Here is a 26,791-nt window from a genome sequence, read left to right as displayed (position 1 = left end):
AACATCACACCAAACCGTTTCACTGGCTAACGGTTGCTGTCAGTCTTGACAAATGTCATGGTGTCACCTCCAGTCCCAGTGAACTTTAAAACCACAGTTTGAGCGCAAGGAGCTTGACACGCCCTCGGGAGGATGACACACTTCTACTCTCCTCTGGCCAGGCTCAGTGTGTGTGTATGCGTATGTATGTATGCATGTAAAAGGTTGCTCGCAGTCATTAACCACTGGGTCTAAGATGAGACTGAAAACACTTCATTCAGAATGAGTCAGACATGAAAGCTAGAGTCTAAAACATAATTTTAGATCGAAATTAGCATATTTTAACATTTTTCGCCAAGCCCAAAATGATAATAATGGTGATTTGGGACTTTAAGAGCAGCCAATGCTATAATGCACCGCTAACTGATAGTCCGCTTCCACTAGCATTGCTAACACGCGCCAAAAACAAATGCTAGCCAGGAGATTCTGGCCATTGCTAAATAACCAATGGTTTGGATGAAATGACAACCTATGTAAGACGAAAATAAGGTAAAACATATTTAAAAGCCAACTATCCCTTAATTCCAGGCGAGTATTACATACTCTGGGTACAAAAAATATATATACTCAGACTTGGTTCAAGGATGAAGGAGAATAAGGAGGCTTTTACTTCTGAACATACAGTTCTTTGTTGCCAATTTTCTTCGAGGAAATTGATTATTGTTAACGTCGGGGACTCATTCCAGGGAACCGCTGTTCTGTGGACAGGCAACTAACTTTTGAAATCACCATCCTCAAAAGTAAGTCATTGTATTGCTTTCATAGAGGATGCCCCAAGTCCAAGCGCATGCCTTGGAAAGAACGAGGCTGAACTCTGAGATCTCCATGTTGCGTTCTAATCTAGATACCCAGATATCCGCAGGCGCCTTTGAGCCAATGTCACAGAGAGAGGCCTAGGCAGATGTTCATCTGAGCCACTGACCGACCGACCGACTGAGCTAACTACAGGGAGTAAGGCACATTGTACTGCCTCTAGGGTCTGTGCCTCAGGGACAAAGATGGAGGAAAACTGGATGTGCTCCCTCTACCAACCACTTACTCTCTACCTCTCCTCTCATCCAACCCTGTGCTGCTCACCCTCCTCTCCATTCCCTCCATCCCCCAGCTCTTGCTTCACCAGGCTAATGCTCACCCCCTCCTCCCTCTCAACCCCCTGCAGTCCAACGGCTTGTCTGTGTGTGTGTGTGTGTGTGTATGTAGCACTCACCATGTCCCTCTGTCACGATATAGCCGTGGCCATGTCTGCATTGCAATGGGCCGCGCTCGTCAAATCCCCAACGTTGCTGGAGACAAAGAGAGAGACATCACTCACCAAATCACAACACTGTCCAACATGGCTGGCACGCACACACAGGCTTAGCAGATAGAGCTGCGGGTAGGCAACTGAGCGGCTCCCCTTTACGCGATACAATGCAACTTCGGTTTAGCAGTACACAACAGCAGCACTTAGACAGCTAGTAGTTCAGTATAGGAGGAATGAGGCCTATTCACATGTACAAATATACAAGATTAGGAATAGCATGAAGGAAAACCAAAAAGGGAAGACCATTAAAAATGTCATTTAAACCATGACATGGCATCATATCTTTACCACATAACGTGCAAACAGAACACCTCCACCAGACATTCTAATTGGTTTGTTAATTACATTTCCTATTAGGTCTACCCGCTCACAGCAGCAATTTAAAAAGAGATTTATTGAAATCAACTCTAAAACGCATATCAAACTGTGCCATGCGGCAGGGTAGCCTAGTGGTTAGAGCGTTGGACTAGTAACCGGAAGGTTGTGAGTTCAAACCCCCGAGCTGACAAGGTACAAATCTGTCGTTCTGCCCCTGAACAGGCAGTTAACCCACTGTTCCCAGGCCGTCATTGAAAATAAGAATGTGTTCTTAACTGACTTGCCTGGTTAAATAAAGGTAAAATAAATAAAATAAAAATGAGGAGAGTGAAGAGAGCAAAGTGGAACTGAAGTTGTCATGTGACGTAGCCCTGTTCTGAACATGATGGAGAGATGCCCATGTCAGATGATGTAATCCCCACTCTCTCCCACACACACGCTGGTGTGGACAAGTGTGTGTGTGGATAAAAGTTGTGTGGCAGTTCAGCGTTCACCTTTCAGTGGGTGAGCTAATCTGCTTACAGTGGCTGTGGGGCCAGGGCCAAAATCTCATCAGCACTGCCAAAGACGATCATCCGGAGCAGGTCAGGCCTAGCGCCAGCACACTCACTTAATTCCTCTAATCTGCACACCGTGTGTGTGTGTGTGTGTAAGCCATATCTTCGCGCTTGCATTTAGTACATCTGTAAAGAGGTGCGAGTGTTTGTGTACATCTCTACAACGTGTGTGAGGGTCTGAGTCATGCATGTGCCTCATCTGTGTCCCAACAAGCAATCCTGCACCGCCATCAGCCTGATGCCAGGGAGTAGCAGCCGGACACAAACTAACTTGAAACCAACATGAAACAACAGTGTACCAGGCAGGCATACTTAAGCTCAGCTCAAGCATGAAAGCATTTGACCCAGGTCTGCTGGCCCTGGTTCTGGGTTAGACATTCTGATTGGCCCCAACACTGTCGGGGTCAGCTCATCACACAGTTAATAGGTCACCATATCTGCAGCCAATCACGGTTCTAAGACAATCTACCAACAGTGCCGAATGAACAAAAAAGGTCCACAAAGCAGCCAGACGATCACAGAAAGCTATACCCAAACCATAGCCAATTGTCTCCTAGTGTGCAGTTAAGAAATATCATTTGATGTAAATCAAAATGAAGAGTGAAGAAGGCGGCTGTGTTTCTTATACTTTGAAAATGCATCCTTCCTTGAAGTCATCACTGATCTGACACGAGTGGATTGGTGAAAGCTATGAAACCTACAGGGAGGAACGGAGGAAGAAAGGCAGCATTCCAAGAGGGAAGGCGGACCAACAGGAATGTCGGCAGTGAGCGACTGGTGGCCATCCACAGAATATTGGGCGTTATTACCTGTTCATCTATTACAGTCCTACATGTTGAATCAGCGCGGTCCGTGGACACCAAGCAGGTGATCTACTGCGCACGGCCGACGCAGGGGGGAGGGGGGTGCCGGTGTATGTGGAAAGAGTGAATCTGCTTTGGGATTTGATCTCATGAGCGAGAGGGTGAGACCGTATCGTTAGAATAATATCAGTGATGTGCAGATGGGGGAAGAGAAAACATTAACGCAGAGAGCTAATGTACCACTCAATGACAAGACGCCACCATATCCAGCACCACTCACAGCCCCATCAATGTGTGTGTACGTACATACGTTGAGTGTATGAGCATGTGTGCTTATGAGCATGTGTGTGTGTGTTTCAAGTGTACCGAGGGCTATCAGACATCCCAGTCACAGGGGCTGCATTACGGCTTGACTGCGGCAGAGCAGAGGGGCAGAGAGGAGGGGTTGTCACTGCATCGCTTCATACATAATGAGAGGAGCATGATCAGCAGATGTGCCTCCCTCTCAGACCCAACACACGCAGACGTATCATAGCTGAGATACTCAAACCTAACTCAGTAAACGGATTGCTGTCCAAGCCCTACACAAGACAAAAGACTCACACACAGTAACACAGCTCACTAAACAGATTAAGCTACTGACAAACCAAAGCCCACTAAACCTATTACCAACTAAAACCCTACAAATACCCCTCAACAGACAAGCAGACCCACAACAAACATTTTACCAACAAATCCCGTGGTAAACCTAACCCTGTGCAACACCCTCTGGGGGCTGTGACAATACCCGTATTGTGGTATTCTTTCCATCACCATTTTTTAAAAAATATTATTATTTTTATTATTATTTATTTTTTACATGAAGCAGACAAAACTCTTTGGTCCTTTAAAAACCTGCAGCATATACAATATTGTGTGCTATAGCTTGGATGACAACATTAGGGCTGTTTTCCTAAAGAGGTTAAAACCATGTGTTTCCTTGCCACAATACTAGCGAGAAGTCCTGGCTTTACTCTGTATTACACGCCAAATGGCTTTGACCTCGACTTAGGCCTGAACTACCCTGGTCCCAGATCTGTTTGTGCTGTTGCCTACTCCCTTGTCCTTCAGGGACGCAAACTGATGAGGGTCAAAAAAAAGAAGGGGGACCAAAATCTTTGCACAGAAAATCTGAGTAAACAGCAAGAAAATGTTCCTATTTTAAGAGTGGGGTTGTCACAATAACAACATTTTACTAAAGATGCGTTACATTTGAGTCATTTAGCAGATGCTCTTATCCAGAACGACTTACAGTATTTTATTTTACTTTTAACAAGGCAAGTCAGTTAATACCTATAATGACTCCCCATCCCGCATGCGGGAGCATAATCATCGCCTGACACTAATTAGCATGACGCAACGGACATAAATATTCCTAGAAAATATTCCTATTCGTGAAAATCACAAATGAAATATATTGAGACACAGCTTAGCCTTTTGTTAATCACCCTTTCATCTCAGATTTTCAAAATATGCTTCACAGCCAAAGCTAGACAAGCATTTGCACTTCCGGATTGGATTTTTCTCAGGCTTTCGCCTGCAACCTCAGTTCTGTTATACTCACAGACAATATTTTTACAGTTTTGGAAACGTTAGAGTGTTTTCTATCCTAAGTAGTCAATTACATGCATATTCTAGCATCTTGTCCTGACAAAATATCCCGTTTACTCCAAAAATGAAAATACTGCCCCCTAGTCACAACAGGTTTTAAGAACAAATTCTTAATTTCAATGACGGCCTACCGGGGAACAGTGGGATAACTGCCTTGTTCAGGGGCAGAAAGACAGATTTTTACCTTGTCAGCTCAGGGATTTAATCTAGCAACCTTTCGGTTACTGGCCCAATGCTCCAACCACTAGGCTACCTGCCGCCCCGGTAGTAAATACAGTCTTTATAATATATATTTTACTACCCGGCAAGTATCACGATACAGAGAATCCCCCCCCCAGGATGAAAACCTGTCCCTTGAATTTAACTTCAAACATTTTACTGCATAATAGAAATGGCTACTGCAGAAAATATCAGATTTTCTCATATCCAAAGGTATATCTGCGATTGGGCAGGAGGAATGTAGTAAGGAATATAAATGCACAATGATCTGCATTTTCATATCGGCAGTAAGGGGCACACACACTTGGCCTATATGAAACCATCTTTAACCTACTCCTCAGACAACTTTACACACAGCCTACACACTCTGCCTCCCACACACCCCTTCTCACTTACTTGTAGCCCGTGAGTAGTTTAAAGGGGCTCGCTACATGGTTTATAAAATGATATAAAAACGGCCTGCTTGTTCTTACATGCGAAATGAAAAGACACAGATCCACTTCACTCGCACTGTGAGCCGTTCCAATATTTAAACAATTGTAACAACAGAAACCCAACCCCTGTCTACACACCCCAGCACGGCTAAATAAACATTTTAAACTGATGGAGATGGGCAGAAAGAACAGCCGGAGACAAGCGGCTGAGTCGGCTAATGGCTGGTTAGGAGATGCGGCTGACTGCTCACAGCTGTCACAGCTGATATTGGATGAAGCGTTCTGATATGACATTTCTGACATCAGGCTCTGAGCTCCGATATTCTATTTGTAGGACATGTAGGGATGCATTCTGTTCGCTCATTAATTTAGATAGAGAGGTAGTGATCACACAGGGACAAGATCTGTTCGCTCCTCTCTAATAGCGCAATGGGCGATACACTCTGCCCCCCCCCCCCCCACACACGATTGTTTTACAATCCCACGTGATTCGCGTGGATGACCAATTTTGAGATCAAAACGGTAAATATCGCCTTAAAGCGACGAGTTTGCATCCCTGTCTATGGCAGCGGCATTCAGAGGCTGCGTGACAGCGAATCCTCGTCAGGCTGGTCTGTTTGTTCTTACAGGCGAAATGAAACGTGTCCACTTCGCTCGCGCTCTGAGCCGCTCCAATAATTAAAACAAAATGCAACAGAAACCCCATCACTGTCTGCACACCCCAGCTTGCCAACACGGCTAAATACCATTTTTCAAACTGACGGAGATACACAGCAGGAACGGACGGAGAGAAGTGGCTGTGTTGGCTAATGGCTGGTTAGGGGGATGTGGCTGGTTGCTCACAGCTGTCACACCTGATATTGGATGAAGCGTCTGATATCACGCTCTGAACTCTGATATTCTATTTGTAGGACGCGTCGGGGTGCCATCTGTGCTCAGTCATTAATTTCGATATGAGAACATACACCATTATTTAGTGATCACGCAGGGATAAGATCTCTATGCGTCTCTCTTTTATAGCTCAACGGGTGACACACTGAGTCTGTGCACTTTTCGTCAGACTGACGCCCCGATCACACCTACAGACTCTCTGCAATTTTGGTACACCAGAAATACATTCATTTCCAATGGAACGCTGTGTTTGCCTTGCAGCATTGCGACGCAGAGGCAGTTGTAGTACGTTCAGTGTGGCGCGTACACTGGATTTACTGAACATATGCCTCAAAATGTATGCCTAGAGGATGATGCCTCGTACCATTTCGCACAAAAACACTGTCTGTGTGATAGAGGCGTTGTAGATGGGTTAGATGACCACGTCACGTGTCTTGTTTTGAGGTGTTGACTGATTTTCATGTCAATGCTAATATGGCTATAATTCCCTAGCTAGCTAACCAACAACTGTAACAACGTTGTTGTGCTCCATGTGCAAATGCATTCGTTTTCAATAAAGATTGGCGACAGAACATAGTTTAGATGGTGTCAACAATCTATGCCAACCCAGTGTGTTTAGCCCCAAAGTTGTGCCATGTCGGTTTTGTTGCTAAACAACCAACCAGTCATTAGCAAATAACACCCGATTGGTACTTAATTAAACTGGTCAATGGTTCTGCACGAATCTCATTTCCATGTTCTCATATCACACTGTTCACTCAATCATAGGGGAAATTGAAGAAACTATTTGAACAGGTAAGTTCTAGGCCAAGCGGTTCAATGCAAGTACGACATTTACCACTTGGAGCAGCCGAACAGAGTTTGCGACACACCAAATCGCCACAACCCAGGCTCTTTCTCAATGTTCTAACAATGATTTAACGAAATCATTGAAGCCGTGTCTTCAACTGCAATGATTGGATAGGCCTTGACTGGTAAGTATTAGCTAATAGAACAGGAATTTCAGTTGTCATTTCAGAAATTTCAGTTCTGTCATTTCAGTATTCAGAGTGCAGGAAGTTCAGCTCTGTCATTTCAGTATTCAGAGTGCAGAAATTTCAGTTCTGTCATTTCAGTATTCAGAGTGCAGGAAGTTCAGCTCTGTCATTTCAGGGCAGGGAATATAAAAACAGGTCAAAGAGCATCTCTAGACCGCATAGAGAAGCCAAGCTTAGTCTAAAAAAAAAGTCCTGTTCATTTACCACAAAGGCTGTTCCATTGGCCCTGGCTTTCTCCACTGCCAGTCTGTTTCACTCTGCCACCATTTTTGAAATGGGTTCGTGGCACAGACACACGCAGCCAAACGGTTGACGCATGGTGTTAGACCATCAGCTGGTAACATGAGTGACGCGCATTGGAATGGACACACCAGACACAAGAGCAGGAGAACTCACAGTGGTGACGAGAGGTTGTGCTTACAATACCGCGCTGAGCAATGCTTATGTTCCTATCATAACACCCTAGCACCAGGACCATTTCATCTATGGGTGGTGAAAACCTGTGCCCCCCTCCATATCAAACTGTGTTTAGCTAGACGCAGGAACAGGAGCAGAATCCTTTGCTGGCCATTTAATGTCCTGGCAGGCCTCAGCTCTTCTTGGCACGCTGGCACTGTGACACAACCTGGCCTTGGCATCGGGAAGAAACCATTGGCAATACAATGCCAGTCCAGAACTCATTGCGCTTGGCAAAGCCTCACCAGTGCACTCATATAGCATAAGGTTACAATGTCTTGCCAGTGCTTAACCAGCCATATTACAGAGTGAAAGGGAAAAGGAAAAATGTGCCTTGTTAGCAGAAGGGATTATTTGGGATAGAAAGGGGGGAATGGAGGAGAGAAATCCCAGAGTTCTCCTGTTTCAGTGGAGGGTGCCAAATGCACCCCTCCCCCACACGCCAGTAAAGCGTTTCAAATCAGCACACCCTACATTTTTCAACTCAGGGACGGATAAGGTATCCGTAGACCTGGCAACCTTCATATTCACATCATGAGCTGAATTGAAAAGATTCCACTACAAGGAACTGAGCTATAGTCAGTAGCCACTAGCCAATCAGAGAAAGCCATTCCCTCACTGGGGGTACCACTAGCCAATCACAGAAAGTATGGGTGTAAATAACAAAAACAACACTAAAATAAAGTGCAATATGCGTGTGAAACCAATATGTAAACAGAATATATGCGTGTGAAATCAATATGTAAACAAAATCTATATCCATCTCCGTTATAATCTACTGGGAAACCAAAATACTCCCAAAATAGAGATTTAAATGATGGAGGATCCTGCTGGTTGCGACAGTTCATTTAGAGTTGTGACAGTACCGGCAAACTGAGCCACTGCGAAACCCTACAATTTCAGATTACACAGAGGAGAGAGAGCGAGAGAGACGACAGAGAGAGATGGGTGATAAGAATGCACATTTTGCAGTGGAGGGAGAAGTAAAAAGAGAGCGTTCCATTTCTCCAATGGGGTTTTGAGGAACAGTAACTAACCGTGCCAGATTAAAAAGAGGCCCATTTATTAGAGCCATAGCCTGTGGCAGCTGTGGCAGTGACAGATGGCCCAGTGCACTATGGGAGAGTAGCTGGGTCACAATCAGGTCAGTTGGGCACTGGTGGAAAGGGCAGCAACACCCACACACTGCACATGAGTGAGAGGGAGAGACTGCACATCACCAGGGTCATGCTCATTAGGCATTAAATAGTAGAAAACGGACCGATACTGGGTTGGACCAACTGGGTTTGTCCAATTGATAAATGCTTGAAAACATTTCCAGTTGGGTACCCTATGAACATGACCCAACATGGCCTACTCTTACGAAAACATAGAATGCTCACATCAGACTCTCACAACAGTCTAACGCCATCAACAGCATGTCACCAATCACAATAAACCAGAACAAAACAACCTCCAATACCCTATCCACACACCTGAGCCAAGCCAAAGTTGCTGGAACTGTGCTAGGAAGGACAGTGTGAACAGAAACATTTTACCCAGTACGGTTTTGATGAGCATGTCAGTGTCGCTCTAATTTACAATCACCAACAATTTAAAATGAAGCATTAGCCTGTATGTAGAGCCAGCAGTATGTTCTGACCATGTGACTGGATGAAGAAAAAAAATACTATGGGTCCCAATTAAAGGACATAACTAGACTCCTACCCAGCCATGGAAACAACGCATGCCTACACCACACAGTCTCCTGTACGGAAACAACGCATGCCTACACCACACAGTCTCCTGTACGGAAACAACGCATGCCTACACCACACAGTCTCCTGTACGGAAACAACGCATGCCTACACCACACAGTCTCCTGTACGGAAACAACGCATGCCTACACCACACAGTCTCCTGTACGGAAACAACGCATGCCTACACCACACAGTCTCCTGTACGGAAACAACGCATGCCTACACCACACAGTCTCCTGTACGGAAACAACGCATGCCTACACCACACAGTCTCCTGTACGGAAACAACGCATGCCTACACCACACAGTCTCCTGTACGGAAACAACGCATGCCTACACCACACAGTCTCCTGTACGGAAACAACGCATGCCTACACCACACAGTCTCCTGTACGGAAACAACGCATGCCTACACCACACAGTCTCCTGTACGGAAACAACGCATGCCTACACCACACAGTCTCCTGTACGGAAACAACGCATGCCTACACCACACAGTCTCCTGTACGGAAACAACGCATGTCTACACCACACAGTCTCCTGTACGGAAACAACGCATGCCTACACCACACAGTCTCCTGTACGGAAACAACGCATGCCTACACCACACAGTCTCCTGTACGGAAACAACGCATGCCTACACCACACAGTCTCCTGTACGGAAACAACGCATGTCTACACCACACAGTCTCCTGTACGGAAACAACGCATGTCTACACCACACAGTCTCCTGTACGGAAACAACGCATGCCTACACCACACAGTCTCCTGTACGGAAACAACGCATGCCTACACCACACAGTCTCCTGTACATACGCGCACACACACCATTTCCTGGCGGTCAGCCAGTGTGTTCCTACATCGGAGGCCATTAGTGGGTGCGTAGGTCACGGGCTGCGATTACAGGATGGTGTGCTGGGCTGTTTCATGCCATGTGTATGTGCCTGCCCTTAGATCTGCCCAGGCTGGCGTCACACTTTGTGTGTGCCTGTGCGTCTAGGCAGGGCCTGAGATAACCCCTGCTGCACAGCATACCGTTCCAGAAACAGGATGCACTGTCCTCTACCCAGGGCCTGAACCCATGGATACAAGAACATGTCCCCCGTCCCCCCCCACAAACACATGTCTGAAATTTGTGGAGTAAACTATCACTTCAAGTTCCCTGTTACTGCTCTTTGAGTTCTTTAAGTTATGACTCTTAGATCCCATGCACAAATAGACAAATCGTGCAACATAAGCCGTCAGGTGTCATGGGAAGAGTGGATATCTGTGAATACGTTGTCACAGACAAAATAATAAGCCGGTTGATTTATCATATTGTAGTCCGTGATGGGTGTTGTGCCTAACTTTCCTTACGCTTGAACAGAATTGATTTATCGTATTGTAGTCCGTGATAGGTGTTGTGCCTAACCTTCCTTATGCTTGAACAGAATTGACACATACACCAACAAGGACAAAAACATTTACACGGCATATCACCTGCCTGTAAAGTCCAAACCACAACAGTGACAAAGTAACATGGAGGCTACATACACACACATTTGTGTGCGTGTGATGTTCCTTACCTTAAAATGACCCCAGGTCTCAGAGACCCCGGCTACTCCTCACAAGGAGAGCCTATCCCAGGGTTCCCTTTGACCTTGGTCCGGCAGACAAAGCAAGCTGACTGGCTTAGCGTCGGCCCGGAGTCACAACTGTCGCAGAGCCTCAAATCCCAGCACTCCCTCTCAGCAGAAGATCACAGTGCCCATTCACAAACCTGCAGAGAGAAAAAGAAAACCGTCAGGGGTGAATTCACGGTCTTTAAAAAACGCTCGGAATATCGCAGATAGAAAGAGAACAGATCCAGCTGACACGATCCCCCTATTCCATCTGAGAGACAATCCTTTTGGTTCTGAGCAATACATTCTCTCTACGAACGTTCCATAACATTACATCCTACCTAAACAGGCCTCAATCTCCAAAGGAGACCTAAACACACTTAACTTTTGGTCGAGGAAAATGATTATTAACAGACCACAGATGTTTTCATCTCATTCCTATCAAGCCGCTTAAAAAAAAAAAAAAAAAAAGGCACAATCGCTACATTCAATGCCTGGTTGTAAAGCCGTGTCTGGCAAAAAGCCAGACCTCCAAAAAGGAGGCTTGAGGGCAATGTCTTCGAGAAGAAGAATTACAATAGTAAGAGGGTAGGGTAGGCACAGTCTGGCCCAAATCGAACTTGTTTGATCTTTACTTGTTTGATTTTAGATCGATTGTGTTTCTTCTTTCTCAGGCTGCAACAGTGGACATGCAATTTAGCAATTATACATTTAACAACTAAGATGCACAAGGGAAAAGATACATAGGAAAAAAAGTGTCGCTTGTATCAGGTGTACATGATACGTCCCACATAAACCAAGCCAATGCATACAATCACATATACAAAACCAAATGGAGCCACACGGCAGATTCTACACACCGTGCAAAGGGAATAGATAGCAGACAACCTACATATCCACAGCATTTGTGACGCACATCAGCTTCGACATTAGGTTAGATGCCCAGGTTTAAGCCCCTCCACAGCAGAAACACTACAGGACAGCTGGGATGAAATAACATTACCCTAGCCTGGTATGCATCACCTTTTAGGCCTTAATTATCATCTCAATGCTCAGATCCATAGTTAACAATAGCAAAGCAGCCACCCCACCTCTATTTTGGTAAAAAGCTAAGATTGGTTACTTTTCTCCAGACCACTCTCAAATTCATAGACAGAGCTATGAATTAAACCCTGACCATGATATCAAAATTATAGTTTTAACCATGTTTTGAGGCTATACAGTGTTTGTTTACAAACATTGGAGTAAAAAAAACATTTTATTTTGAGTTCTGATGGGGTAAGACACTTGAACTAAGCTCATGCGGCATTTATAAGTTATATTCTTCAATAATCAATGGGTATATCATTAATTTATAAGTCCAAACATGCATGTAGCAACTAAGGATTCTAGCTTTAACCTACTGTACTGCAGCAGATGTATTAATTTTCCATTCCAAATTAGCGTTATACGGCTTCATCAGCTACCCTGACCAGTATCATTTGCCATGGCATCATTCACATCTTCTATATGAATAGTCTACAACACCAAAATAACCTTTTGGCAAATATTGATTATGCCCAGACAGTCGTGAGCAGAGTGAATAGGCCAACATTTTGGTTAACTAACCAACCTACCATACAAGCAGGAACCACAACAAGGTGGACACAGGCCATGACACAGTATTCTCTATGGGCAGAACAAGTAGACAGTCCTTGCGCAAGAAACAAACGGGCTAGTTACACAGCATAAATACCATGTATAAAACTACAACAGGGTGGTGATGCAAGTTTCCAACTAATTGATATAACACCTATTAGGAATACTATAAAAATGTATAATTCAACTTTTTTCAGTACCTCCAATTCAATGTTTACATACACAAAGAAGCTTGGGCTACATTCATTTCAGGATATGTTGCAACATCCCATTCCATATTGAGTCGGATACCATGAATGGAAAAATAACTGTACCCTCTCTTAGCTTTTTGTGTTGGTCAGAAAGTTACAAAACATCTCCTTTCAGCTTGTCTTAACAAGCACTAGCGGTTCTGGGGGGGGGGGGGGGGCAGTGCCCCTGTGACAACAATTTTGGAACCCCTTGTGGCCCCCCTGAATGTAGAGTATGAAATAACTAATTATTGCTATGTAAAAGTTATCTTCTTTTTACATCCGTTAGACAGAAAAAGCAAATAAATTGTTGAATGATTATGAACATGGTCTTTTGCCTGCTAATAGCTGCAATGCAGTATAGAAAACGATATGACAACAATAACGTCTAATGTAACTGGCCCCTCTAACAGTACAACTGGCCCAAGCTTGCACCCCCCCCACTTGCACCCCCCACTGTTAACAAGCGGCTCAAACACATTTTTTTATTTAACTAGGCAAGTCACTGTAACACTTCTGTAGCACGAAATGTAAATATAGATTTAGCTTATTCGACCATGGCTGCCCGAGCCTTCCACTAGAAAACTTCGGGGTGGATAACAGAATGGGACAAAAAGCTTCAGGCCAAGTCGGCGAATCACGATCAACATTGCAGGATACTTTTGTTGCTTACTGCTTTGCAATGATTTCACCGCGTGTAGACCTGAATAAGTGCACTGATTTAAGTTTTACTAAAGTCGGGATGTGTCGTATTAGTGGGGAAACGATAAACACGTAATCGGTAAAGTAAGTAACCCCCAAAAATACATGACAAAAATAGGAAGCAGCAGCATGTGTGTTGCAATGGACAAATACCCATCTACACAAATTCATAGGGTAAAATTAGCACTAGGGACAACTTTGAAGCGATATATTGAAATAGCAAATTGAAGTCTAACGTTTAAAAGTGTAACGTTAACTTCAGAGAATACGGGTCTGACTTCCCAACGGAGTAAAGCCAAGTATGTTTACAGCCGAAAAACAGGCATGGGATAAAAATGCTATCTAGCTAGGTTAGGTTAGGTAACGTTAGATGCAAAGGGAAACCCTCTCTTACCCATTGTGTCTGACACAATATCCTTCATTATTGAACACATCACATATGTATACAGAGCTCCACGAGTCCCATCTTTCTTCGGTGAGGACAAATTATTCCATACACAAATTGACTTTCACCAATAATTATCCTCGAGGAAAGTAAACCATTTTCAAAAGAGGTTAGGCCTACGCGAAAGACGAGGTTAAAATGTTATTTTCCACGACAAACAAGAACAGTAGAATACTTCCAGATTTTGCACAAATAAATCTCAACTGCTGGCTATTATACTCCAAGCGATAACAAGGGCTTCTCCAAGACGTGCCAAACTTGTGCAAGCTTTTTTTCTCTCTCAAAGGAGTTGTTCCTGTTTCGCCAAAGTTTGGGGGAGGGGTGCTTGTCAAGCAAGCTAAAAACCCCAGCCAGTTTAGAACACAGACAAAACTCACAGAGAAGTGAGAGCGAAGTCGATCCGTTATAGCCTACTAAGAACGACAGGGTAAAGATAATAACCAATTGCAAGACTAAGATAACCATAAAATATCCTATGCATTTGGGAAATTTAAATTTTGGCCTATTAGGCTGGACAGTAAATAGCAGTGGTGTAAAAATACTATACAATATTTTTACACCACTTATTGTGGTTTTTGGGGTATCTGTACTTTACTATTCATATTTTTGACAACTTTTACTTCACTTCATTCCTAAAGATGTACATTTTACTCCATACATTTTTCCTGACACCCAAAAGTACTTCTAACATTTTGAATGCTTAGCAAGGACAGGAAAATGGTTCAATAGAGCCCCACAGTGGAGGTGTCATAATACCCATAAAACCTAGCGGTCAAACTGGGAAATGGTTCCAATCGTTTTTCCACCATTCACTTTTCCCATTGGGGATTTTCGAAAAACTTTAAATAAGGGTTGTTTTGTGTAGGTTTGCCCTAGCATAACGTTTTGACAAACATATAAATCTCTCTCGGACAAGGTGACTTTTATCAATATGCTCGACTCTATTTACTCTCAGATTTTAAAAATGGTAATTATCATCAAAGGAGACATCATGCAAAACTACAAATCCCTGCACGTCACATCTAGCTGACACCTTTGCTAACAGGTTTTGTATCAATTTAAAACTTGCACAAGACAGTTCACATAATTGTCAATTTAAAGAAATGTTGCCAATGTATTCATTACTACAGTTAGTTAACATTAGATAGTTAACCCAGAGATTCTTACCTTTACCTCGATTCTACAGTCTCATTCAGATCATCATGGCATTTGTAGTTCTTTATGATAGCAACATTAGCATTTCATTTTTGGTGGGTAAATACAGGCAAATATATTGATAAAAGTCACTTTGTCCTAGAGAGATTTACACGTTTATCAAAATGTCACGCCTACACGAAGCACAGCCCTTACTGGGGCGGCAGGTAGCCTAATGGTTAGAGTGTTGGGCCAGTCCGCCAGATCAGACGCATATCAGGGATGTTCTCTTGATAAGTGTGTGTATAGAGTACCACAGAAAGGTTGCAAGATCAAATCCCCCCCGCTGACAAGGTAAAGTAAAAAAAAATCTGTCATTCTGCTCCTGAACAAGGCAGTTAAACCCACTGTTCCTAGGCTGTCATTGAAAATAAGAATTTGTTCTTAACTGACTTGCCTACAAAAAATAAAGGTATAAAATAGTGTTTCTAAAATCCCCTATGGGAAAAATGAATGGTGGAAAAACTAGAATGATTAGAACATTTCCTTGTTTGACCGCTAGGTTTTAAAGGTAGTATGACTCATACTGTGGTACTCTATACACACACTTATCAAGAGAACATCCCTGGTATGCGTCTGATCTGGCTGACTCACTAAACACACATGCTTCATTTGTAAATTATGTCTGAGAGTTGGAGTGTGCCCCCCCCCCCCCCCCCCCCCCTCAAAAAAAAGAATGGTGCCGGCTGGTTTGCTTAAGGATCCACCCCTTTTTTTAAATGTTCATCCTAAAATGGCATCCCCAAATCTAGATATGCTCAGGCCCTGAAGCAAGGATATGCATGTTCTTGGTACCATTTGAAATGAAACACTTTGAAGTTTGTGGAAATGTGAATGAGAATATAACACAATAGATCTGGTAAAAGATAATACAAAGAAAAAAACAACTGTTCTTTTGCATTTTTTTGTACCATCAACTTTGAAATGCAAGAGAAAGGCCATAATGTATTATTCCAGCCCTAGTGCAATTTAGATTTTGGCCACTAGATGGCAGCAGTGTATGTGCAAAGTTTTAGACTGATCCAATGAACCATTGCATTGCTATTCAAAATGTTGCATTAAGTCTGCCCAAATGTGCCTAATTTGTATATTAATAACTTTATGTTCAAAATTGTGAACTCTCCTCAAACAATAGCACGGTATTTTTTCACTGTAATAGCTACTGTAAATTGGACAGTGCAGTTAGTTTAAACAAGAATTTAAGCTTTCTGCCAATATCAGATATGTCTATGTCCTGGGAAAGGTTCTTGTTACTTACAAACTCATGCTAATCGCATTAGCCTATGTAAGCTCAACCGTCCCGTAGACGGGACACCGATCCCAAATACGTTTTTTATTATATGGAATTTGAAATTATTTATACTATTACTTTTGATACTTAAGTATATTTTAGCAATTACATTCACTTTTAATACTTAAGTATATTTAAAACCAACTTTTATCTAAGTAGTAATTTTCTGGGTGATTTTCAATTTTACTTGAGTCATTTTCTATTAAGGTTTCTTTACTTTTACTCAAGTATGATAGTTGGGTACTTTTTCCACCACTGGTAAGTTGGCCTATCTTTCCATATTTTCACAAGCTATGTTTTCATTAGTCTATAGTTCAGTAGGGCAGGCAATTGCCTCTATCCATATAATCATACCTTTGTTTGAGTGCAAAGTAGCCTAATACAAGGATGGAGGTGGAGCCATATGCATAAGCTATAAGCTTCATAAGCTATCATAATTGTCCAAATAGGTGACATGTCGATGCCATCAGGGTTTCACAAGCATTTCGCTACACTCGCATTAACATCTGCTAACCATGTGTATGTGACAAATACAATTTGATTTGATTTGATTTGAGGGTGACAAGGGCATAGCTTATTTGCTCATTTCAATAAAAAAGTGAATTTAAAAGCAGAGGAGCAGTAGCCTATAAATCTTCCCCTACTTATGATTTCTGCATTGCTCCTCCTAACGAGGGTTGCTGGCATCAATATCTCAGGTTCCACCTACTGCCGATATTCCCTTGAGCAAGTAACTTAACCCCCAAATTGCTCATTGGGCGCTGCACAGCGGAAGCCCTCTGCTCTAGCCTCTCCAATCTGATGTGTGTATGTTTATGTATGTTCTGTTTATGTATGTGTGTGTATATCAGGGGGGTTGGATAAAAGCAGAATACAAATGTCCACCTCCTGTGGACTAATTAATAACAGTATATTTTGTCTTGTCTTCATGTCTTGTTTCCTCTGCTACCCTCACTTTGAAAAATAGTTTAACCCAAATTCTTAATCAGATTCTAGGTAAAGTCTATGTGCCATACTGTATGTGAACTGTCAGATCAATTGTAGTTGAAAGAGCTGTGCACCGCATGCCTGCACAGGAGACTATAGTAAATGAAAAAGCAGACACTTTCCTATAGCCTGACGTCTTTTAGATGTGCTCAAAGGTTTGAACATCAAAGGTGTAGGTGTGTTCTCTTCAAACTGCACCTGGTTACTCCACCACCCCAACCCTTGATTCCCCCCACCCTTGCACTTATCCACTTGTTCTTCTTTGAACAGTTTTATTTTATATGGGCCTACCTGGCAACTGCTTTGCCCCTCCCCCATAGGTTTAGGTAAGAGTCTGTTAAATGACAAGAAGTGAATGTGAAAGTATGTCCGTCATCTGTCTGTCTAACTGTCTGTGTCTGTCTTTATCAAATGTAGTAGACTGCAGACGTGAACAATCGACCTGAACCGATTCATATGATGGATCACATAAACCCCTGGCCTCTCAAGATGCCTCTCAAGATGCTAGAAGTAGCCAACCTGGACTCAGGGTAGACGTAACATAGTAATGGTAAATCTTGGCCACTCCAATTAGTATAATATGTTAAGTTTCGTATGGTATGTATTAATATGTGGATGTCCATCTTGCATTTCGTATTTTATGTTACAATTACAATTTGTATTACCTGTTACGAATTTAAATTTGTACAATATGTTCCGAACTGCAATTCTTACAATATGTTATGAATTTGCGAAAACGTATGATATGATACAAATTCCAATTTGATGTAGCTAACGTTAGCTAGGTGTCTAACGTTAGCTAGGCTAGGGGTTAGGGGTTAAGATTACGAGTTAGGTTAAAGGGTTAGGTGAAAGGTTAGCTGACATGCTAAGTAGCTGCAAAGTAGCTAAAAAGTAATAAGCAAACTCAGCAAAAAAATAAATGTCCTCTCACTGTCAACTGTGTTTATTTTCAGCAAACTTAGCATGTGTAAATATTTGGATGAACATAACAAGATTCAACAACTGAGACATAAACTGAACAAGTTCCATAGACATGTGACTAACAGAAATCGAATAATGTGTCCCTGACCACAGGGGGAATCAAAATCAAAAGTAACAGTCAGTATCTGGTGTGGCCACCAGCTGCATTAAGTACTGCAGTCCATCTCCTCCTCATGGACTGCACCAGATTTTCCAGTTCTTGCTGTGAGTGTTACCCCACTATTCCACCAAGGCACCTGCAAGTTCCCGGACATTTCTGGGGGGAATGGCCCTAGCCCTCACCTTCCGATCCAACAGGTCCCAGATGTGCTCAATGGGATTGAGATCCGGGCTCTTTGTTGGCCATGGCAGAACACTGACATTCCTGTCTTGCAGGAAATCACACAGAGCAGTATGGCTGGTGGCATTGTCATGCTGGAGGGTCATGTCATGATGAGCCTGCAGGAAGGGTACCACATGAGGGAGGAGGATGTCTTCCCTGTAATGCACAGCGTTGAGATTGCCTGCAATGACAACAAGCTCAGTTCGATGATGCTGTGACACACCCCCGAAGACCATGACGGACCCTCCACCTTCAAATCGATCCTGCTGAGTACAGGCCTCGGTGTAACGTTCATTCCTTCAACGATAAACTCAAATCCGACCATCATTAATTGCCTCCCGTCTGTAAGCTGTTAGTGTCTTAACAACCGTTCCACAGGTACATGTTCATTAATTGTTTATGGTTCATTGAACAAGCATGGGAAACAGTGTTTAAACCCTTTACAATGAAGATCTGTGAAGTTATTTAGATTTTTATGAATTATCTTTGAAAGACAGGATTTAGTTGCAAAGTTTCTAATTAGCTAAAATCCTTAAGTTATCCGTGATGAGATTTGAACGTGCAACTTTTGGGTTGCTAGACGTTCACGTTATACGCACACACCCAGCTACCCTGACCAACTAAACCTGCAACCTTACAATTAACTAGTCCAACGCTCTAACCACCTGCCTCTCATTGCACTCCACGAGGAGCCTGCCTGTTACGCGAATGCAGTAGAAGCCAAGGTAAGTTGCTAGCTAGCATTAAACTTATCTTATAAAAAAACAATCAATCAATCATAATCACTAGTTATAACTACACATGGTTGATGATCTTACTAGTTTATCTAGCGTGTCCTGCGTTGCATATAATCCATGCAACACTGGGGGATGATTTAACAAAAGCGCATTTGCGAAAAAAGCACAATCGTTGGAAGACTGTACCTAACCATAAACACCCATGCCTTTCTTAAAATCAATACACAGAAGTACATATTTTTTTACCTGCATATTTAGCTAAAAGAAATCCAGTTTAGCAGGCAATATTAACCAGGTGAAATTGTGTAATTTCGCTTGCGTTCATTGCACGCAGAGTCAGGGTATATGCAACAGTTTGGGCAGCCTGGCTAATTGTGAACTAATTTGCCAGAATTTTACGTAATTATGACATAACATTGAAGGTTGTGCAATGTAACAAGAATATTTAGACTTAGGGATGCCACCCGTTAGATAAAATACAGAACGGTTCCGTATTTCACAGAAATAATAAACGTTTTGACCACATATTAATGACCAAAGGCTCGTATTTCTGTGTGTTATTATGTTATAATTATATCTATGATTTGATAGAGCAGTCTGACTGAGTGATGGTAGGCACCAGCAGGCTCATAAGCATTCATTCAAACTTTCATGCGTTTTGCCAGCAGCCCTTCGCAAGCACAGCGCTGTTTATGACTTCAAGCCTATCAGCCTAATGGCTGGTATAACCGATGTGAAATGGCTAGCTAGTTAGCTAGGTGTGCGCTAATAGCGTTTCAAACGTCACTCGCTCTGAGACTTGAAGTAGTTATTCCCCTTGCTCTGCAAGGCCGCGGCTTTTGATGGGTTAACGCTGCTTCGAGTGTGGCTGTTGTCGATGTGTTCCTGGTTCTAGCCCAGATAGGGGCGAGGAGAGGGACGGAAGCTATACTGTTACACTGGAAATACTATAGTGCCTATAAGAACATCCAATTGTCAAAGGTATATGAAATACAAATGGTATAGAGAGAAATAGTCCTATAAATACTATATTAACTACAACCTAAAACCTCTTACCTTGGAATATTGAAGTCTCATGTTAAAAGGAACCACCAACTTTCATATGTTCTCATGTTCTGAGCAAGGAACTTAAACGTTAGCTTTTTTACATGGCACATATTGCACTTTTACTTCTCCAACACTTTGTTTTTGCATTATTTAAACCAAATTGAACATGTTTCTTTATTTATTTGAGGCTAAATGGATTTTCATTGATCTATTATATTAAGTTAAAATAAGTGTTCATTCAGTGTTGTTGTAATTGTCATTATTACAAAAACAACAACAATCTAATCGACCGATTAATCGGTATCGGCTTTTTTGGTCCCTCAATAATCGGTATCGGTATCGGCGTTGAAAAATCATACTTGGTCGACCTCTACTATGTAACCATACCAAACAAAACATACCTTACTAAATTGATTGTGCCGGTTTTACATTTACTATGTTACGTCTAGTCTATGAGACCAGGCTGTACTAACAGCCTAGTACATGCTTCAGGATAGCAGTTTACATCTTTTGTCACGTTTGCGTTTCCCTGTGTCATTGAGGACATGCTATTGGCTGTACTCTATAGTATCCTCTGACCATACTAGTCGGATCCCCTCAGATGTAGGATACAACACACTCACAAAACCAAAGAAAGAGAATGCCATCTCAGAGATACCATTTGCAATTTTTCACAATCACTTGCCTCTCTTAAAACACTCTTCCTTCATATAGCTGAGCAAGAGTGATACAATGCAATAGGGATTCTTTGTATCAACACAATAGAATAGACACTAGGCAGTTGTTGTTCTGTTCTATTTACACATAAATATATAATTCTTTATAATGGTTAGAAATAGCAGCGAATGATCAGAGAGACCTATCGGCATATATCTGTTTCTTGATTCAATATGGAGACAAAGACGGTGAATGTTAGAAGGAGGAGAGGAAGCACTAGATTTTTGTCTGTTGTTCGTTCTGCTGCATACTAAGCGTGCAGCGGAGGGAGGGCTGGCAGACTCGAGGGATTAAAAGCGTTTGTTTACCATCTAATCCTTTGCATGAACCCACAGCACCACCACTACGCACCCAACAGACTCCCGGATCCCAGAAAGAGCGGAGAGAGATAGTGAGAGAGAAAAAGAGAGAGAGATAAAACAACAACAATCTAAGTGGATACTCCGTTCTGGGGGGAAACAATTCCCTTAGAAGTTCCATGGCAATTGCTTTTACCGTTTTACTCAGTTGATTCTTGTGCTGGAGCTCTTAGATAACAAGGGGGAGAAAAAAAAGGCAATCCTTTTTACTCTTTGGAAGTGATATGAAAGATCGTCCCCTGCTGATAAAATATCTGTTCCTCTACCCCCAGAGAGTACATGACAGACATGTTTCAGACATATACCATTTACTATATGGGCAAAAACAGAGACAGTTGTCAATGTTTGCATACTTTTATATATAATATGGTGCCTGACATCCCCAGTGTTACAGGGTTATGTTCAACAGGGTACACCGTGGCAAATGTTTTGCAACGGAAAACAAAACAATTCTTTCTTATTAGAACAAGTCCAGATAGTCCCTGTTTCCGTCGGTTTTCTTCCAATTAATGCATAATGAACATGGCCCTGTTGTCTCCACAGAGTTACATGTTTACGGAACACAGTGAGTAAAAACATCAGTTACACACGTTTTTCATGTTTAACACCTCAGAAAGTGGTGACATCTGGAAAAGCAAAAACAAATCCCTGTTCACAATGAGGCATGGGCTTTATTTATATCCTGCTGTCTTGTGTTCCAGGTTTAAGTTGACTCTCTAAGTGAATGTATGTCATTGCCATAGGTTAATAAAGAGACCAACATATGTGGCTGCTTAGAACAGTGCAATATAGTGAAACAAAGGGATTTAGTGGTGCCCATAAAGAGGTATGTTTTTATGAGAGCTGCTCAACTACTGTATATACAGTACCAGCCAAAAGTATTTGGACACACCTACTCATTCAAGGGTTTTTCTTTATTTGTACTATTTTCTACATTGTATAATAGTGAAGACATCTATAATAGTGAATACATAGTGAATACTATAATATTGAATAGTGAATACATCTAAACTATTAAATAACACATATGGAATCATGTAGTGTTTTATATTTTAGATTCTTCGAAGTTGCCACCCTTTGCCTTAATAACAGCTTTGCACATTCTTGGCATTCTCTCAACCAGATTCACCTGGAATGCTTTTCCAACAGTCTTGAAGGAGTTCCCATATATGTTGAGCACTTGATGGCTGCTTTTCCTTCACTGACTCATCCCAAACCATCTCAATTGGGTTGAGGGCAGGTGATTGTGGAGGCCAAGTCATCTGATCCAGCACTCCATCACTCTCCTTCTTGGTCAAATAGCCCTTACACAGCCTGGAGGTGTGTTGGATCATTGTCCTGTTGAAAAACAAATGATAGTCCCACTATGCCTAAACCAGACGGGATGGCGTATCGCTGCAGAATGCTGTGGTAGCCATGCTGGTTAAGTGTGCATTGAATCCTAAATAAATCACTGACAGTGTCACCAGCAAAGCACCATCACACCTCCTCCATGTTTCATGGTGGGAAGTTAATCCGTTCATCTACTTTGTGTCTCACAAAAGCACGGCAGTTGGAACCAAAAATCTCAAATTTGGACTCATTTCCACTGATCTAATGTCCATTGCTCGTGTTTCTTGGCCCAAGCAAGTCTCTTATTCTTATTGGTGTACTTTAGTAGTGGTTTATTTTCAGCAATTCGACCATGAAGGCCTGATTCACACAGTCTCCTCTGGGCAGTTGATGTTGAGATGTGTCTGTTACTTGAACTCTGTAAAGCATTTATTTGGGCTGCAATTTCTGAGGCTGGTAACTCTATTGTACTTGTCCTCTGCAGCAGAGGTAACTCTGGGTCTCCCTTTCCTGTTGTGGTCCTCGTGAGAGCCAGTATGAAACTGGCTCTCATGAGGACTACCACAGGAAAGGAAGCACTTGATGGTTTTTGTGACTGAACTTGAAGAAACTTTCAAAGTTCTTGAAATTTTCCACATCGACTTTCTCTTTGCTTATTTGAGCTGTTCTTGCCATAGTATGGACTTGGTCTTTTACCAAATTGGGCTATCTTCTGTATACCACCCCTACCTTGTTACAACACAACTGATTGGCTCAAATGCATTAAGAAGGAAAGAAATTCCACAAATTAACTTTTAACAAGGCCCACCTTTTAATTGAAATGAATTCCAGGTGACTACCTCATGATGCTGGTTGACAGAATGCCAAGAGCATGCAGAGCTGTCATCAAGGCAAAGGGTGGCTACTTTGAAGAACCTCAAACCTAAAATATATTTTGATTTGTTTAACACTTTTTTGGTTACTCCATATGTGTTATTTCAGAGTTTTAATGTCTTCACTATTATTATACAATGTAGAAAATAGTAAAAATAAAAACCTGGAATGAGTAAGTGTGTCCAAACTTTTGACTGTTTACTGTAGGAGGGGATAAAGTCCCAGTCACACCCTTTGTTAGTGTGCACATGTATGTCAGATCTCCCACTTGTGTATCCATCCAGGACATCACCAGGAAGATTCAAGTGGTGTGTTTCTTATGGTAACCCTATCATAAAACAATAGTGTTGAGAGATGACTTGACCATCACTATGGTGCCAATATTATGTTTGCATTTGGTGACCACTGACCCTATAGTCGACACCGTTAACTTGTTCTACTATACTATAAGTCGAGTAGTGCACAACGGTAGATTTCTAAAGTCAGTGAGTGGTCACTGAGTGGGTCATAAACAACCATTCACAACATTTTGAGAGTGAACAATAATTTATATTTCTTGACAACAAAGGCATTTCAAATTCATGGAGGCTTATCCAACAGCAGTCTTCCAGGTACAGATTTGATTGCTTTTGCAACTCATCACCACTTTCCAGTTATCTCTCCTCCCCGCTCCCCTTCCCTCTCATCTCCTCTTCATTCCTCTCTACAATGGAGGTAGATATCTAAACAAGCTCCAATTAAATGAATGCGCCTCTCGAGTGAAATTACATCAATGAGCTAGTCATCAACAAGGAATTTGATAGCAAACCATTCTATTGAGTGCCCCATAATTTATTCAATAACCGCTAATCAGGGAGCTGAAAACAGCAATAAAAATTGGATGTAATTGTTGTCATACAGAAATTAAATCATACACTCAGTTTAGAGTGCATACGTTGAACAACAACCTAGCAAATTAACTAATTAAATATTGATATCCTATTGAAGTGAATCCTGTTCATTTGTGAGTAACGCACAGTTTTTCCCTACCCAATAAGTAACCTATAAAGACGATTTTTATCTCTCAGCTTGTTTGTCTGTGAGGTTTTTTGTCCATGCTTATATTTGGCCCTGCGAAGGAATATAAATCCTTTGACTCTGAACAAACCTTATAACAAAACAAAGTACTTCTGCCGAGCCTGCACTCTTGCCTTAATTCATTTTCACCACTTTTTTTCCAATGGGCATGTTTTACAATGTCTCTAGCTCCGGCTGCTTTGCTGTCAGCACAATACAAAGTAAGCAGGAACACTGGTGAGTCAAGGTGTGCGTCCCAGATGACACTCTAGTCCCTATGTAGTGCAGTACTTTTGACCAGGACCCATAGGGCTGTGGTCAAAAGTAGCGCACAACATAAGGATTAGGGTGCCATTTGGGAAACTCCCAAGGCCTTTCATAGTCTTCACTGCTGTAGACCATTAGTGAAACCAACAGTTTCAGGATTTTCTATTACATTCACATTTTAGTCATTTAGCAGACACTCTTATCCAGAGAGACTTACAGGAGCAATTAGGGTTAAGTACCTTGCTCAAGGGCACATCGACAGATTTTTCACCTAGTCGTCTCGGGGATTCGGTTACTGGCCCAACACTCTTAACTGTTAGGCTACCTGCCGCCCCCTTCTATAGATGGAATGATTGGTTAAAACCGCATTCCAACCAGTGTCTATTCCAGAAGTTACTACCTGCTAAATCTATGACTTAAAAATGCCTATTTACTCTGTTCCATCTGACTGCGCAATCCACTGTCTCATCAGCCCAGCCAGGCACTTTATAAACTTGATCTCCACTATAAAAAGCATCTCGACATTATCACACATTTATTTTAGACTAACATTTACTTTTCAACAGCAGATATTTGTATAAACCTTGCTGTCTGTCTCTGACATTTGCAACATTGTTTCAATATTCAAGTTCATTCTCCAGCTGTCCCATAGTAATGAAGGTGTTGGGAGTCGGGATGAGACAGAGAGACAGGCAGGCAGTGTTTCTCAGCCAGTCGAAATCATGAATAAGCTGGCATAATTTGTATGGATATATACAAAGAAATGTCAATTGAAAAAAGGTTAAACGAAACAAAGTGCAGCATGTTTGCAGTCTTTCCAGCTTCAGTTGCAGTTGGAAGTGATTGTGTTAGCTGTGTTGTTGACTATCTCCTTTGAACAAGTGTCCTGACGAGAGAGCACATTTTCTATGCCAGGCAAAATCGTGCCTCATTAGCTCATTGTTATGGGTGTATCCAAATAAATGTCACTAGAAAACAGCTTAAATAAATGCAAATGCAGCCACTTTGCTATTATTATGGCTGCACTGTTAGACGTGACTGTAAGTTAGCCGTAGTTGGCTAACTAGTAAGCAAGGGATAAGAATGTTGTCAGCCGGTATGGCAATGGGACATTTAGAACAAACGACTGGATCGCGTCCATAGATACAGAGCAAAAAGACTGAACGACTGGGTCGGGTCGATGGCAACCGAACCAATAGAACGAACGATCAGCCTGCTTGGGTAGCAACCGTAGATTTGTGTCAGGACTATATATTGTGGAAGGATGAACTATTATGAATAAATTAATCAAAATAGCGTTTTTAATGAAAATATGTAAATCATTATTTGAATATGTTGGTAACCCGTAGTATAAAAGTGATAATGCCCTCGAAGCCGGTGTTTGGAGGATATATTGGCACAGTTAACAACACCTGTGCCAATATATCCTCCAAACACCGACTTCTTGAGCATAATCACTTAAATATGCAACAGAGATGCTATCATTGCAGTTCCATGCAGCTTCTAGGTACTGAGGGTTGCTGTGTGGCGTGAGAGGACCACCTCTATGTACACAGATAGGGG

The 26,791-nt window shown here is 42.2% G+C and overlaps 1 protein-coding gene across 6 annotated transcripts in view; it reads right to left on the bottom strand.

Moving 5' to 3' along the window:
* Positions 1-26,791, bottom strand: part of LOC109906670 (B-cell CLL/lymphoma 9 protein-like) — a 105,238-nt gene that overhangs the window by 23,416 nt on the left and 55,031 nt on the right. For 2 of the 6 annotated variants that reach the window (XM_031792339.1, XM_031792340.1), the window contains exons 1-3: positions 14,012-14,386; positions 11,012-11,205; positions 1,247-1,322 (exon numbers count right to left, since the gene is read on the bottom strand). Coding sequence is in view for 2 of the 6 variants with exons in the window: in XM_031792340.1 (XP_031648200.1) it covers positions 1,247-1,287 (41 nt within the window). In the remaining 4 variants the exon portion in view is untranslated. Of the gene's footprint in view, positions 1-1,246; positions 1,323-11,011; positions 11,206-14,011; positions 14,387-26,791 lie in introns of those variants that run through there. The other 4 variants (XM_031792341.1, XM_031792337.1, XM_031792336.1 and 1 more) reach the window with 3 other exon arrangements.

Source organism: Oncorhynchus kisutch, linkage group LG16, assembly GCF_002021735.2.
Source record: "Oncorhynchus kisutch isolate 150728-3 linkage group LG16, Okis_V2, whole genome shotgun sequence".
Classification (NCBI taxonomy): domain Eukaryota; kingdom Metazoa; phylum Chordata; class Actinopteri; order Salmoniformes; family Salmonidae; genus Oncorhynchus; species Oncorhynchus kisutch.
Note: the sequence above shows the minus strand (reverse complement) of the source record. Positions and strands in the feature narration are given on the sequence as shown.